Genomic DNA, 14693 nt, shown 5'->3' with positions numbered 1-14693 from the left:
AACAAAAAATTCAAAAGAGAGAGACTTTTAATTTTTTATTTACTTTTATTATATGAGAAAAATATCATAAATTTGGTAGTTTAACTTTTTATTTTTCTTTATATCTAAGCATTTTAATATTCTTTATTTAATTAATTAGTTAAAAATGAAGTCAGCACATAATTTAGCTGAAAAATATTTTTTAAAGCAAATTACTCTAAGACCCTTCATGTTTATTATAATTCACCGTTTGATACCTCTTATTTGAAATAAAACGATTTAGTACCTCAGTTTTTATTTTGTAAACTACAAAACCCTCCTGTTAAATATAGGTACTAAATCGTAATAGAATGAAATGTGAGGTACCAAATCATTTGAAACTGAAGTACTAAATCGTTTACATAATTGAAACTGAGGTACCAAATTGTTTATATAATTTAAAATGAGGTACCAAATCATTTGAAAGTAAATTTCAAATTATTAATGGAACTAACAGAATGACCTTATAGTATACAAATTCAAAACTGAGGTACCAAATCGTTTGATTTTCAAATAAAGGGTATCAAACTGTGGATTATGACAAATGTGAGGGGCTTTAAAGTAATTTGCTCTATTTTTTAAACCGACTAGACAACCGCACACACTTATGGATGGGATCATCGCGTATCGAACCAAAACATCGGGATCGATAGACACTATCAAAACTCTTTTACTTAAATTACCGATTAAATTTATTTACTGGATATATCCGGAATATCTCATCTCAATCATACAAACAGTTCATAAGATAATGTTGCTGGAAAGTAAACAGATCTGAAAAAATGAAAATAGAAAAGCTAGAAAGCATGTGAGATGGGCATATAATTCAATATGCAGTGGCATGTGAGCATGTAGCAAATACTTTTAAACAAACATCTAATCAGAAGCGGAGTTAGGATAGGATCAGGCTTTACCTTGGCCCTATCTTAGATTTTTTTCTTTTAAAAAATTATCTTTAATATAGTTACATTTATTTATTTTTCATAAAAAAACCCTACCATAAAAAAGGTCTATTTATTGTCATAGCATATTTTTAAAAAAATTCTTTTAGTTAAATTGTGCCCTACCTCTTATTACGGTCTACCTTCGTCACTACATCTAATTTTGGGGTTTTTTATTATATAACAATCAGAGGTAGATTTTATTCATTTTTCATACATAAAATCTAAACCGGATATATATTTGATGTTAATTTTATTAGTCATCTTTAATGCCTATATAATTAATAATTATATTTTCATATCAATTTTAAGATTTATATTTAGCCTGTTAAATGATGGAACATGTTTTAGAAAGCGATAAACATTATAAATATACATATTTACAATTGATATACATGAAAAGTTATCATACCTTTGAAGATCCGGGGTGTCTAACAGTTGTTTGTCGTCTATCTGTCGGTACTTTGGAAGCTGGATCCATCAATAGAGTTGGAGAAGAAAATTAAAACGCAAAAATAAAAAATAAAATATGAAACACGCTAGAATAAAAAATTTTAGTTAAATTTTGAAAGTGTTTTAATCATTTTAGGAATTGCCCAAAGTTCCAACGAAAAATATAAAATGATTTTTCGTTATTTTAGTTTTTTAAAATCCCTAATTTTTTCCTTAAGGGAAAAGGGTCATTTATGCCCTTAAAGTTTGGCTTTAGGATCAAATAAGCCCTCAACGTACAAAAAGGTTCAAATATGCCCTTAACGTCTTAGAAAATAAACAATCAGGCCCCCGATTTGGACAAACAGGCCCCTAACGTTTCATTTATGCGGCAAATTTAGGGTCCTGGTTGTCAACATTTTAAGACGTTAGGGGCATATTTGAACCTTTCCGGACGTTGAGGGCTTAATTGATCCAAGAGATAAACCATAGGGGCATAAATGACCCTTTTCCCTTTCCTTAATGATGAAATGAAGTGGAGGCCCAAACGTGACATGATTTTGCTCTGCTGTCATAAAAAAGTGGCGTTTTCGGTATTTGAGATTTTTTATTACATTTCAAATTAATAATTAAAAACAATTAATTCAAATCGAATTCCGTCGTCGTCGTTGTTCTTTCTTGTTCTTCTTCCGCTTCTTTTCTTCAAAACAGAAAAAAAGAAGGAGAAATGGCGAGGAGACCGGACGAGGAATACGATTACTTATTCAAAGTAGTATTAATCGGCGATTCCGGCGTAGGAAAATCGAATCTTCTTTCCCGATTTACTCGCAACGAGTTCTGTTTAGAGTCTAAATCTACTATTGGCGTCGAATTCGCTACTCGTACTCTTCAAGTAACTACTCTTTCTCTCTCTATAACTACTGTTTTTCTTGTTCTTACTGAATGTTTAAGTTTTTGAAATTTTTTAATCTTGTATTATTTTTCATTTTTTATTACGTTATGATTATGTGTAGTTAGATCTAATTGTTTATTTATTCGCCTTTTCGAGTATTAGATTTGTTTAATTTTCGTAGTAGAATATAGTTTTATTTGGATCACATATTCACATTATGCAATGCTAAAAATAAACAAACATATTATGTCAATTTTGTTATCTTGATTCGGATTTGTATTAACTAAATTACGAATTTAGCAAGAGAGAATTTCGATTTAAAGAAATTCATTCAAGAAAGAACTTGTAAACATACAATTTAGTTGATAAATTGGTGAGCACTTATAGATAGGATATAAAATTAAGAATGTAAATTGAATTACGATACCTGGAAGACATTCGACTTTAATTTTAGCTATTGATTTGAATTTGTGAGTGGTTATTGACTAAGAATAAGATAAGACGACCGATGACAGTAGGCAAAACTTTGAACTGAAGTGGAAGGGGAAGTGTTTGATGTGAAGATTCATATTTTACTGTGTGTCATTCAAGTGAAAATTGCTTGATGAATAAAAGGGATAAGTTTAGAACTAATGAATAGTGCGAGGACTGTTAGGTGTGGCTAAAATAAAAGGCAGTGATTGCAAATATGCAGTCACTTTCACCATTGCAGCTGTGAGCTTTATGGCCTTTTTAATTCTCTTAATTTGTGGATCTAGTGTGAGAGGCATGGCGGTTACATTATCAAATAAGTTGATTATGAATGCTGTGGAAACTGTTGGGGTGAGAGTAGCTAGTTATAAAGTAGAATTTAATTTCAGTGAGAAATTTGTGGTTAGTTTTCATTGCAGAAGAGTTTGTACTGATAGAAGGTACATCATTAAGTTAATGATCATTTTAAATTGTGAATAGTCCTGCCAATTTTGTATCTCATTCTTAAGTTGCTTTACTGTCGCATATAACGCACGCCAATTCTGGAAATGGTTTTACGCATTATGGACTTGACTTCATTTGAGAGCATTGTGACACCTCCCTTCAGTCCTCTCCATTAAACTTGCCGTCAAATTCTTACCATGGTGATGAAATCAAATGAAATTTTTCCTTTTTTAAAAAAACATTAGAGATGCCATGTAAGTTCGACATATTAATGCTAGCTTTTGATTATATGTACTCAACTTTATATATTTTCTTGTAATTGTCTATCTGGTTCATTAAAGTGTGACATGTGTCCTTTTAACCATTCTAGTGACAGTTCAACCTTGTCATTAAGGTAAGTAGGTTATCTTTCCCATGTTTTCCTCCCCTATGGTTATCTCATCTTGATGGCCATCAGAAGTAAGCTAAGGTTCTAGAATGTTAGATGTCCTTCTTCCATGTTTGAAAAGGACGGACTTGTCGTTTGAACTCGGCTTCTTACTATCATTTTTTTCCTATGTGAAAATCATCGCTTTTGTGTCGTAAAAAAATTGTGCATTACTCCTCTCCAACTATTCAAGAATTAACAATTTCACATCTTATTTTCAAAGAAGAAGAGAAAAAACTACTTCACATCTTGTTTTTAATATCAAATAGCTGGCCACATTTGATTTGTTTAGTAGATGTTATTTCAACCAAAAAGGGTTGCCCAAGTCTTTTCGACATGGAACTTTAATGAGCTTTTATCTGTGAACTTGTCTACATCAAACTTTTCCAGATGGAACTCGATTGTCAATGGTTTAATGTTTTGCCCTCCTAATTATTTTATACTTCTCTGATGTCCTGGTGCATGTGCCTTTTGTTATCGTATATCTGAATCTTTTTTGTTAATGTTTTCCTGTCAAGAAGACTGGTTTTTTCGTTTGGTGTGTTACCAACTTACCAAGAACTACCCCACAATACTAGAAAAATTTGCTCGTAAAAGTAACTGTTTATACAAGTATCTTTTTCTTGGATTTCTAAAGTGAAATTATTCTGCTCAGGTGGAGGGAAGGACCGTCAAAGCTCAAATATGGGACACAGCTGGGCAGGAGCGATACAGAGCAATAACCAGCGCCTACTATAGAGGTGCTCTCGGAGCTCTTCTAGTGTACGATGTTACAAAACCGACAACATTTGAAAACGTCAGCCGCTGGCTGAAGGAGCTGAGGGATCACGCAGACTCAAATATTGTGATAATGCTAATCGGGAACAAGACTGATCTGAAACATCTAAGAGCAGTAGCCACAGAGGATTCTCAAAGTTACGCTGAGAAAGAAGGACTTTCGTTCATCGAAACATCAGCTCTCGAAGCTTCTAATGTCGAGAAGGCTTTCCAGACCATCCTCTCGGAGATATACCGGATAATTAGTAAGAAGTCGCTTTCGTCAGAAGAACCAGCACCGGCCAACATTAAAGAAGGCAAGACGATTGTGGTCGGAGCATCTGAGGCAAATACTAAGAAGCCTTGCTGCTCTTCATCTTAAGAATTTGTATTTTATGTTAATTTTTTACACCTATTTTGCCATGTGGGTTTATTGTCTCTAAGCCCTTTAAACAATTCTTTTGTGTTTAAATTCTGTTGTGGGATTGATTGTTTACTGTTTTGCATGAGATATATCCTATAGCTTTTTATACTCCTCTTTTAATTGTACCTTGCTATTCAAATTGCTTCTAAACGTTTGCAATGGCCATTTATCAACGGTTATCAAAACTAAAATGCTTTAATTTTCTATAATCGAACTAAAACCGAATTTGTTTTTATTGTAATAGGATTATTATGTATTTCATGTCCGATATATTTTAATTAATACCAAAAAAAAAATAACAATTAAAAGAAGTATTGTTCCTCCATCATCAGCTTTAAATAAGTGCATGGAACAAAATAGAAATTATAAAAAATAAAAACCTAACTAAGTGAAAGCTAGTTTTTTGATTGAACTCGAACCAAAATAATTTTGAGTTCGGTCGGTTATTTCGGTTTACCAAAATAACCGAACTTTATAAAAATTAATTATTAAAAGTAAAATAAAATAGTATATTTTTAGTATTAATCGTAATTAATATACAATTTCAGGGGTAATTAGTATTTAAATCATAAAAAAGATAAAAAAAATACCTTAATTTAAAAAATACAAAAAAAAAACATTATGTATAGATATAATTTGGTTATTTTGGTAATCCAAAAATTTCATATCAAAACCGAACCGAACCAAATTAACTAAACTTTTAAAATTTAAAAACCAAAACCAAACTGAATTAACCTAAAACTAAACTAAATTAAAATTTCGATTTAGTTCAGTAACTGGGTTTCAACCAGCAGAAATATTAGGGGCAAAATGGAATGTTTCCCTAAAAATTATAAATAGTTAAAACAAAAAGTGAAAAAAAGATTTGGATGATAGAATTGGAGAAGAAGATGATAATGGAAGATTTCGAGAAAAAAGTGAGACTAACCGATGCAAAGGAAAGTAATGACACAGTTATTTTACTGGGTCGATTCCTTCAAATTCAACAGCGTAGAGCCCTAGCTTATGCCGATCTCAAACGGTAATAATAATAATAATCATCATTAATTGTTCTTCCGGTAGCAATATATATGACATTTACTATGTTGTATTTTTCAGCGGATTTGAAGAATATATGGTCTCCGGAGCTGAATTAGCTTACCACCAACTTTGCACTCGCATTACTTCAGAATTCACTGACTGCTCTAAACAGGTCTTTTTTTTTTTTTGAATCGGATTGAATTGTGTTGATTGATTAGGGTTTTCTAATTTTTTAAGTTTTGTAGGTTCTTGAAATTGAATCCCGTTTCCAAGACATTGACCGGCCTGATCTAGCTCAGCTGCTCAGAGCTGTTCAAACCCAAGAAAAACATAAATTACATCTGGTACCCATTACTTTCTTCTTATTGCAATTTCAGCTTGTTGTTAGGCCGACTATGGTTTCTTATTGGGGTATTGGCGTATTAAGTTCTAACTTATGATGTTTGCAGCAATTTAATCCTAACGTTTAAAACGTAATCAAATGCTAACTTTTAGCATTTCTGCATTTTGCAGCTCAAATGACTTTTCGGGCACTTTTCCCATTCGTGGCGTATAGCCATTTGATCATACAGCCGTCTATCGTATGCCACGTATGAGAAAAATTACCGGAATTTCATTTGGGCTAGAAAATGAAAAAACGCGAAAAGTTAGGATTTGGTTTGCCACTATGAGAAAAATTGACGAAAAGGGCATTTGGGCTACAAAATGTTAGGATTTGATATGTAATGTTTTAAACCTTAGGATTAGATAGCTACAAACATTATACGCCTGGATGTAATATGCTAATTTTTTTATTTATTTAATTTTCTTAGAAATAAAAAAATGATCTTTTTGAGTGTGAGTGTAAATCTTATAGATGATTGAGTCTTAACCAAAATTCTCATGTCATCATGAACATAAAAGTTACTGCACTTGGGCTCATTGCTATAATTTTTTGATGTAGTATCTAAAAAAGAGGCGGGGAAGAATCGGTAACCATATGTTGTGAAATAGGTTAATATCTTGTCATATTGAGAACGTTAGACGAATGAGGACCTACTTATCATATTAGAATAGACATGGTCAATGATCATATGAAAACTTTATTCTAAATAATTTTCGTAGAAATTGAAAATAATACGAGTTCCTGTGTCCTACAAACTTTCAGCGATGTTGTGTATGCTTCAGTTTGTTATGTGGATTTATAAGTACTTTACCCTGTGCGTAGTTTGTGTTTTTAGTTTAAAAAAGTAACTTCGACACTGTTGATCCAATCATTTGTCCTTTTGCCTTTGTGTAGAGGATTAATTTGATTTAGAAGCAAGAATGTCGAATTGCATGATCATTTTATTTTCTGTGACGATGTGACGATCAATTATATGATAGTAATCTTTTATGGAATCACCAAATGAAAACGAGAAAACGAGACTGAAATGGAAATGGCTGGTTCAGTTGATCTGTAACTCTGCATAATTGCAGTTATTTTACAATGTTGGGATTAAGTAGAAGATTATTTACATTTAAGATCTGTACTACCAATTTTGTATAAAATCTGATTTAGGTTAAGTTGTGAATTGAAAAGTGTTTTATGCAAACATAATTGTTAATATTTATTTTGCTTTTCCTTCGACCATGCTTGTCTTGTGTGTATAAGCTTATCTATTGGTATTCTTCCATTTCTCGCTTCAACGTTTCTTTTCTGTGACACAACTGCATATTTCCTGTCAAAAAGACTGCAACAATTCAGCTATTGAAGAAGGCTGGTTGCCCATCAGAACGTCTAGTAAGCCACGAGAATTGCAGATTTACAAAACCAATGGAGCACGAGTGTGTGCACGTAAGTGAAATAACTGAAGCCGCTGGAACTGAAGAGGCAGAAGCAATTGCTGAGTATGGTAATGCTCTCAAGGAAGCCATCAGAGGTGTTCAGGATGCTGTGACATCCATAAATGAATATATAGAAGAAGTTAAGTATGAGATAGCTGCCCTTGAGGCCGAGTGAAGTTAAACTATTAGTCCAAGTGCATAAGTAGGGGTGTTGCAGAAACCGAATTAAACTAAAGAACAAAGGGTCACCCGGCCCTCGAACTTTAAAGTCCGACATATTGAAATGCTAGCTTTCGATTACATGTACTCGGACTAATATTTTCTTTTGTTGTAATTACCTAACTGGTTCATTAAATATGGCATGTGCCCTTTAAACCATTCTAGTGACACTTCAACCATACTTATAGATAGGTTGTCTTTCTCACATTTCCCTCCCCTATGGTTTATCTCATCTTGACGGCCATCATAAGTCATTTTTAAGGGTCTATCACTTTTTTCCTCTGTGAAAAGAATTGCTTTTGTGTTGTAAAAACTTGTGCATTAGTCCTCTGTAACTATTACGCAGTTAGCCATTTGTGTACGGTTTAATCATTAATGTTTGCGCTCTCCTCCAATCTCCTGGTGCAACGTGCACGGGTCTTTTGTTATCATAAAATTATGAAATTTTATCGTGTTTTGCAAATTTAATACGGAGTTTCAATTTTGGCAAATTTAAACACTAAATTTTAATTTTTTACAATTTTAGACATTGAGCAATTTTACGTTAAAAAAAGACTGATGTGGACGCCGAAACATTTGTTTATTTCGGTGTACACATCAACATTTTTGACGAAAAATTGCTTGGTGCCTAAAACTACAAAAAAAAAATCATATATTAAATTGCCAAAATTTAAAGTTCATGCTAAATTTGCAAAACATGTTAAAGTTAGTAATTTTTTAAGCCATCTAGTCTTCGATCAACTTCAGTTCTATTTCAGCGAGACATTTTCTGATCAAAATGAAGATATGAGAATTGATTTTTACTCAATTTTTCTAAAAACTTACCATGTATGCAAATGTTGGCCTAAAAACTTTTTGCTCAAACGTAATCATGCATACGCCAATTATTTTACACAAGAATAAGCAAAATCCAATTGCTAAACGCTCAAGGAACTGATACACTACTAAACTACTTTTGTAACCTGGATTGCTTGACAAAATGCTCCCTAATTTCATAAATAAAGTTTTGAGAGTCTAGAATAAGATCTATATGAATATTTAGGTAATATTCTGGTTTCCTTTAAGCTATATACATGCTTCACCATCCTACAATTTAGGCAAAACCCATCTAAATCATATGTGCTCTATCACTTTTATTTAGGAAGTCCTTAATGCATCTTAGTTGTCGTCAACGAGAGTCTAAAATGAAAAGATTCGGATATTAATTGATATCCTCAAAGACCTTTTAAACAAAATGGTATAGTACAAGAACCCTAGATGAATTTTATCTATAAATTCATATGCGTAAATCTCGCATTGTTAGTATTTAATGGCGAGAGAACACATTTGCCAAATTTCATCTAAGCAAGGACATTAAAATCGAAAAAATGGTAGTAGAGAGAGCAAAAAGATTAAGGACCTCCTGAACAAAAGTGATATATACAAGGACCTTGAGATGGGTTTAGCCTTTAAACAATCCATGGAAGTTCTGAATTGGAATTAGTCAAAGATGCCTTACTTTACAAGAGAGAAGTGACAAGGACCGTTCTTTAGAAGTTAAGACTTCCATTTTCACAGACAACTTAAAGCACAAAATATTTAACAGAATCTACGTTAAGACTTCCAATTTCACAGGCAACGTCAAGCACAGAATTGTTAAACAGTCTTGCGATGGCGGATTAAATTTACATATGAATGGCTAACCACAACAATTGTTATTCTGCTGAATCGGTTGCCCCTTCATCTCAACTGTTCCTGTTGATTTGTTTGCAGTTGGCAGGTTACCCATCCTGCATTAGTTTTTCAAATCATAACATGCGCGTTAGAACAACGGAATTGAAGCTGCAACAATCAGTATGAAAACACACCATTTTGATAAGAGACAATCAGTAAATTTAATTTTCAACATGATGTCAATCAGTTTTGAAATGTCGATTTCTTATGAAGTTATTGGTCCACTAAATGATGGTTTTGGTTCAGGAAACGTATGATATTTCTGATGAACAGATAAAATTGATCAATCTAAAGCAGATACTAATGATAACACATAAGTAGTTGAGCAGCAATTGATTGCCTTTCAGCTATGTAATAGACAAACGGAAAAGCTAAAACGTTAAAGTTTTGAAGTTTCAAGTCTTTCCGGGAATAAAAAAAAAATACTGAAATGCAGAAGTCGATAAGTTTTCATACAACATAGCCTTTCAGAACTAGCATAAAGCGTGCATAAGGAACAAAACTTGCAGAAGAAGTCCAGTATCTTACTTTTTCTTAATTTCGGCAGCCATGGTTAGGAAAGCCTGCTCCACATTGATTGAATCTTTAGCACTTGTCTCTAGAAAAGGAATGCCAAGCTCATCTGCAAACGCCTGCATTGCATTTGGGTACAGGATACTAGTATCAACTCAATATAGTAGACCAGACCAGACATTCTGATTATAAAAATATTTTTCTTTTTGCATGCAATCAAATTAATAGCTATCCACGTATTTTTTTTTATCCGTAATCACCACAGCGTTAAGTCTGACTAGTCATTAATCGACCTAAACAGTACTGCTTTGTTGGATGTTGAAACTTGAAACATACTCAAAAATGTTTTCCGTTGTTGAGGCACACTTGGTAAGAAGATACTCTGAATAAAAGAATGCATTTAAGATGATAACATAACCAACTGGTGCTCACCTTTGCTGTTTGTGTGTCCACAACTTTGTTCTCAACCAGATCACATTTGTTTCCAACTAAGAGCTTGCACACACTGTCATTGGCATATCTATCAATTTCATTCAGCCACTGCTTGACATTGTTGAAGCTCTCCATTTCGGTGACATCATAAACAATCTGTTAACACTCCCATGTAAATTACAAATCTCAGACCCGTGCAAATTACGTTATGCAGGAGGTTAAGAAAGAAACAGCAACAAAGTAAAGTAGTAAACATGCAACAGTCAGAAGATTTTGGTGTAATACTAGCTAGTGGTAATGGAGGGAAGAAACAAAAGAAAATAGCAGAGAAGCTGGGATGCAACAATTTATACTGGTAGTCTACGAAGTAGACAGCATAATTACCTACTGAAAAGTAAAAATACAAGAAAGAGCTGTGAGAAACTATAGTATTGACTAGAAGTTTACGTATAGCAAAGAAAGACAAGACTGATTATCTAACTCGAGTGCATGTGCCAATATATTATTTAAATAAGTAACCGAGATTACCTAACATAAGTACTATTCACATCAAGCACAACAGTGTATTTATCTTGTAATTTACAATGGAACTAGAATCTTTCAGAATGCAACAAGCTAATGCTATAAGCATGGGCTGAAATATCTATGAGAACATAAAAATTTCCGATCTTACAAAATAAAAATCAAAACTTCCTTACTATTATCCCATGTGCTCCTCGGTAATAACTGCTTGTTATAGTCCGGAAACGCTCCTGTCCAGCAGTATCCCACTAAACAAACAAAAGAAGCGTGAACATCAAAACTGAAGCAAGATCAAGACAAAACATATTTCCTAAAACAATAAAGTGCACATCTTTTAGCGTGGCAATTTTATAAATAAAAGAAAATGTGCAACTAGACGTTAAATAAAAAAAGGGATAGGTCATGAAAGGAAAAAAGTGAAACATAACAGGAAAACTGCCCCGAGTCTGATAACGTTGCTCCTAAAAAGTCTAATGTTAGACGTGGTTGACTGTTCTAAAACATCACCTTGAAATGGAACTATACTATAAGCTGAGACAAGATATACTAATGGGGTCACAAGCTAATGATACTTGACATCGAGAATTTGCTAATAAAATCCCTTCTACTATCCTTTAAGGCTCCATTATCCAACATCCAACTATTTATTTATATATTATGAATAGATAAAGACATTTTTCCACAGACCACATCATTTGTGCTGAGTTGACTCGTGCACAATATTAGAAAAAAGAGAAAAAAATCATTAATTAAGCTAAAATACATTCCAAAATCGCATGCTTAGTTGAATACAAATATTTCACCATAAAATTATCCATTATGATGTTGGATGGCCAGTAAAACCCCGGTTACAGCATACTCATCTCTCCAAAAGGATTTCAAAATGAATGTTAGATGAACTAAGAGCTTGTCATTTCATCCAATGCAGCATGAACAACAGCGCATTAGCCCTTTGACATTACATACTCTTTAAGGACATCCCATAAGCTCTGATTCTATACAATTTTAGATATCAGGCAACCCATTTAAAAAAGTGTACAGAAGTACAAATTTTTCAACTCTACCACCTAGCTAATCAGCCATTAGCTCCAACAACATTGGTTGTTTATAAATCTACTGCGTAAAAGATAACCATCAACCACTTCAAAATCCCAATTATCGTAATAGAACCAACGAAAAGGCACTTAATTCCTAAACAAAGCATTCAAACAAACACACATTCGAACGAACACACAGATACTCACAATCTGCAGCTTAATTGTCTTGCCATCCAGCTCCACAGTTCTGATTTTCTATAAAAGAATACCAAACGTAAGCCTCTTGAAACTTCTTCCATATAAAAATTAAGTTACATAAAACAGAGTAAACTCACAAAATCAACACCAATGGTACTGATATAGCTGTCCACATAAGAATCATCCTGCAAAAATACCATCAAAAAGATTAAAACTTTATGCACCCATATAATAAATAAATTACACAATTATAAATTTATAATCATCAACAATAACAAAAGGAGAAAAAGGGTATAAAATGAAAAGAAAGCTGACGGCGAATCGGAGAAGAAGACAGGATTTTCCGACGGAGGAGTCTCCGATGAGCAAAAGCTTGAAGAGATAATCACTGTGAAAACAAAGAAGCCAATAATGTAAGTGAACCCAACAAAAACTAAAGAAGGGGAAATGAAATGATTAAGAAATGGTTACTATTCGGTGCCCATGATTGATAATTGAAATGGATTGAAGTAGAAATAATAATGATTTTGCTAATTAATTTTGCTTTCCAGATAAAGAGAAAACAAATTGACAGAGAAATGTAGAAATAGTAAGGTAAGGTGAGGTCGTGTCTCAAAGAAGAAAGGGGAAAGGTTTAATTTTGCCCCCTATTGTTATGAAGCAATACAAATAAACCCCTCATGATAAATTTGGTTAAAATGTACCTTTAAAGTTTTAAAAATGATTCATTTATGCCCTTCTTTCGAGTGGTCCGTCTCCCAAGAAGGGCATAACTTAGTTATTTTAAAAAATTGAGGATGTATTTTAACTAAATTTGTCTGGAGGAATAAATTTATTCATCAGATAAACATTACGTGTATATTTATGTATTTTCTAGTAATAATATTTAAAAATACAAGTAAAATAGTATATTTAGATTATTTAATATATAAAGAAGATATATAAATTTTTAATAAAAATTATAAATAGTGTAATTGAATTATTTTAAAATAAGTTATTATTATTATAAAAAGTTATAATATTAATTATATTTTTTAAAATTATATGACAAAAAAAGCGAATCTTTCTATTGAGACAGAAAGATTTGAATTTTGTATGTATAAAGATAATATGTTCAAATAATACTTTCATCAAAATGTAGATTTATAGCATTAAATATAAAAGAAACGCCAAGATTAGAAAAAAATTATATAGTTCTAAATATATGAAAGTAAAACACCCGCAATATCATCAATAAAGACCTTAGAGACACTTGCCAGCATTCTATCATGGACAAGCATTCCCTAAGGTCGGGAAAAATCATGGCTAGCCATCTGATCCGTGCAACGGTTTTTTTCCATATGAATATGCTGAACACAAACGTTCCAACCTCTTTTCAATAAATTCTTAATTGCAAACATGTTGGTATTGGCATTTATCATCATATCAGAGAATTATATATATATATATATATATATATATATATATATATATATATATATATATATATATATATATATATAAAGGAAACGCCAAGGTTAGAAAAAAAATTATATAGTTCTAAATATATGAAAATAAAACACCCGCAATATCATCAATAACGACCTTAAAGACACTTGCCAGCATTCTATCATGAACAAGCATTCCCTAAGGTCGGGAAAAATCATGGCTAGCCATCTGATCCGTGCAACGGTTTTTTTCCATATGAATATGCTGAACACAAACGTTCCAACCTCTTTTCAATAAATTCTTAATTGCAAACATGTTGGTATTGGCATTTATCATCATATCAGAGAATTATATATATATATATATATATATATATATATATATATATATATATATATATATATATAAAGGAAACGCCAAGGTTAGAAAAAAAATTATATAGTTCTAAATATGAAAATAAAACACCCGCAATATCATCAATAACGACCTTAAAGACACTTGCCAGCATTCTATCATGGACAAGCATTCCCTAAGGTCGGGAAAAATCATGGCTAGCCATCTGATCCGTGCAACGGTTTTTTTCCATATGAATATGCTGAACACAAACGTTCCAACCTCTTTTCAATAAATTCTTAATTGCAAACATGTTGTTATTGGCATTTATCATCATATCAAAGAAGAGAAGAGCGTCCGCTACAATATTACTATCCAGTTTTAGAATTTATGTTTATTACTATATTAGTTAAAGAGTGAAGAATCTCCATAGTCTAAATGGTGAAAGTGTTACTTTCAAATGTAACCTTATTGCCTCATTTTAATACTTTACTTTGATTTAAGGTAAATTTACTAAGAAAGTTTAATTTTTCGAAAATTATATTTTTTCTTATTTGATTCATTTTTGTCAATCTATTTTTTGAAAAGCTGAGGGATTGACTTTCTTTTAACCGGAGAAATGACTTCCTTAATAAAAGTTAGGTTTACTTTTCTAATTAGATTAATT

General features: G+C 32.2%; 3 protein-coding genes across 4 annotated transcripts in view; 2 read left to right on the top strand and 1 right to left on the bottom strand.

Annotated features, from left to right (window-relative positions):
* Nucleotides 1-2032: 2032 nt before the first annotated feature.
* Nucleotides 2033-4913, top strand: LOC126660736 (ras-related protein RABA2a). Its single transcript, XM_050354390.2, has 2 exons — nucleotides 2033-2283; nucleotides 4281-4913. The coding sequence occupies exons 1-2, from the start codon at nucleotides 2119-2121 to the stop codon at nucleotides 4761-4763; spliced, it is 648 nt and encodes a 215-aa protein (XP_050210347.1). The 5' UTR covers nucleotides 2033-2118; the 3' UTR covers nucleotides 4764-4913.
* A 721-nt stretch (nucleotides 4914-5634) lies between these two features.
* On the top strand, nucleotides 5635-8009 carry LOC126659527 (uncharacterized). The gene is made up of 4 exons (XM_050352820.1): nucleotides 5635-5826; nucleotides 5904-5997; nucleotides 6071-6169; nucleotides 7537-8009. Exons 1-4 carry the CDS (start codon nucleotides 5675-5677, stop codon nucleotides 7804-7806), a joined length of 615 nt encoding a protein of 204 aa, XP_050208777.1. The 5' UTR covers nucleotides 5635-5674; the 3' UTR covers nucleotides 7807-8009.
* A 1320-nt stretch (nucleotides 8010-9329) lies between these two features.
* The window catches only part of LOC126660490 (ras-related protein RABD1), a 65559-nt gene continuing 60195 nt past the window's right edge, over nucleotides 9330-14693 (bottom strand). The window contains exons 2-9 of one of the 2 annotated variants that reach the window (XM_056103941.1): nucleotides 12737-12791; nucleotides 12581-12653; nucleotides 12403-12450; nucleotides 12275-12322; nucleotides 11207-11278; nucleotides 10509-10664; nucleotides 10092-10195; nucleotides 9330-9619 (exon numbers count right to left, since the gene is read on the bottom strand). In XM_056103941.1, the coding sequence (XP_055959916.1) occupies nucleotides 9529-9619; nucleotides 10092-10195; nucleotides 10509-10664; nucleotides 11207-11278; nucleotides 12275-12322; nucleotides 12403-12450; nucleotides 12581-12653; nucleotides 12737-12750 (606 nt within the window). In that variant the 5' untranslated portion in view covers nucleotides 12751-12791 and the 3' untranslated portion in view covers nucleotides 9330-9528. Of the gene's footprint in view, nucleotides 9620-10091; nucleotides 10196-10508; nucleotides 10665-11206; nucleotides 11279-12274; nucleotides 12323-12402; nucleotides 12451-12580; nucleotides 12654-12736; nucleotides 12857-14693 lie in introns of those variants that run through there. The other variant, XM_050354033.2, reaches the window with a different exon arrangement.

This window comes from Mercurialis annua, linkage group LG8 (genome assembly GCF_937616625.2).
Source record: "Mercurialis annua linkage group LG8, ddMerAnnu1.2, whole genome shotgun sequence".
Lineage (NCBI taxonomy): Eukaryota > Viridiplantae > Streptophyta > Magnoliopsida > Malpighiales > Euphorbiaceae > Mercurialis > Mercurialis annua.
Note: the sequence above shows the minus strand (reverse complement) of the source record. Positions and strands in the feature narration are given on the sequence as shown.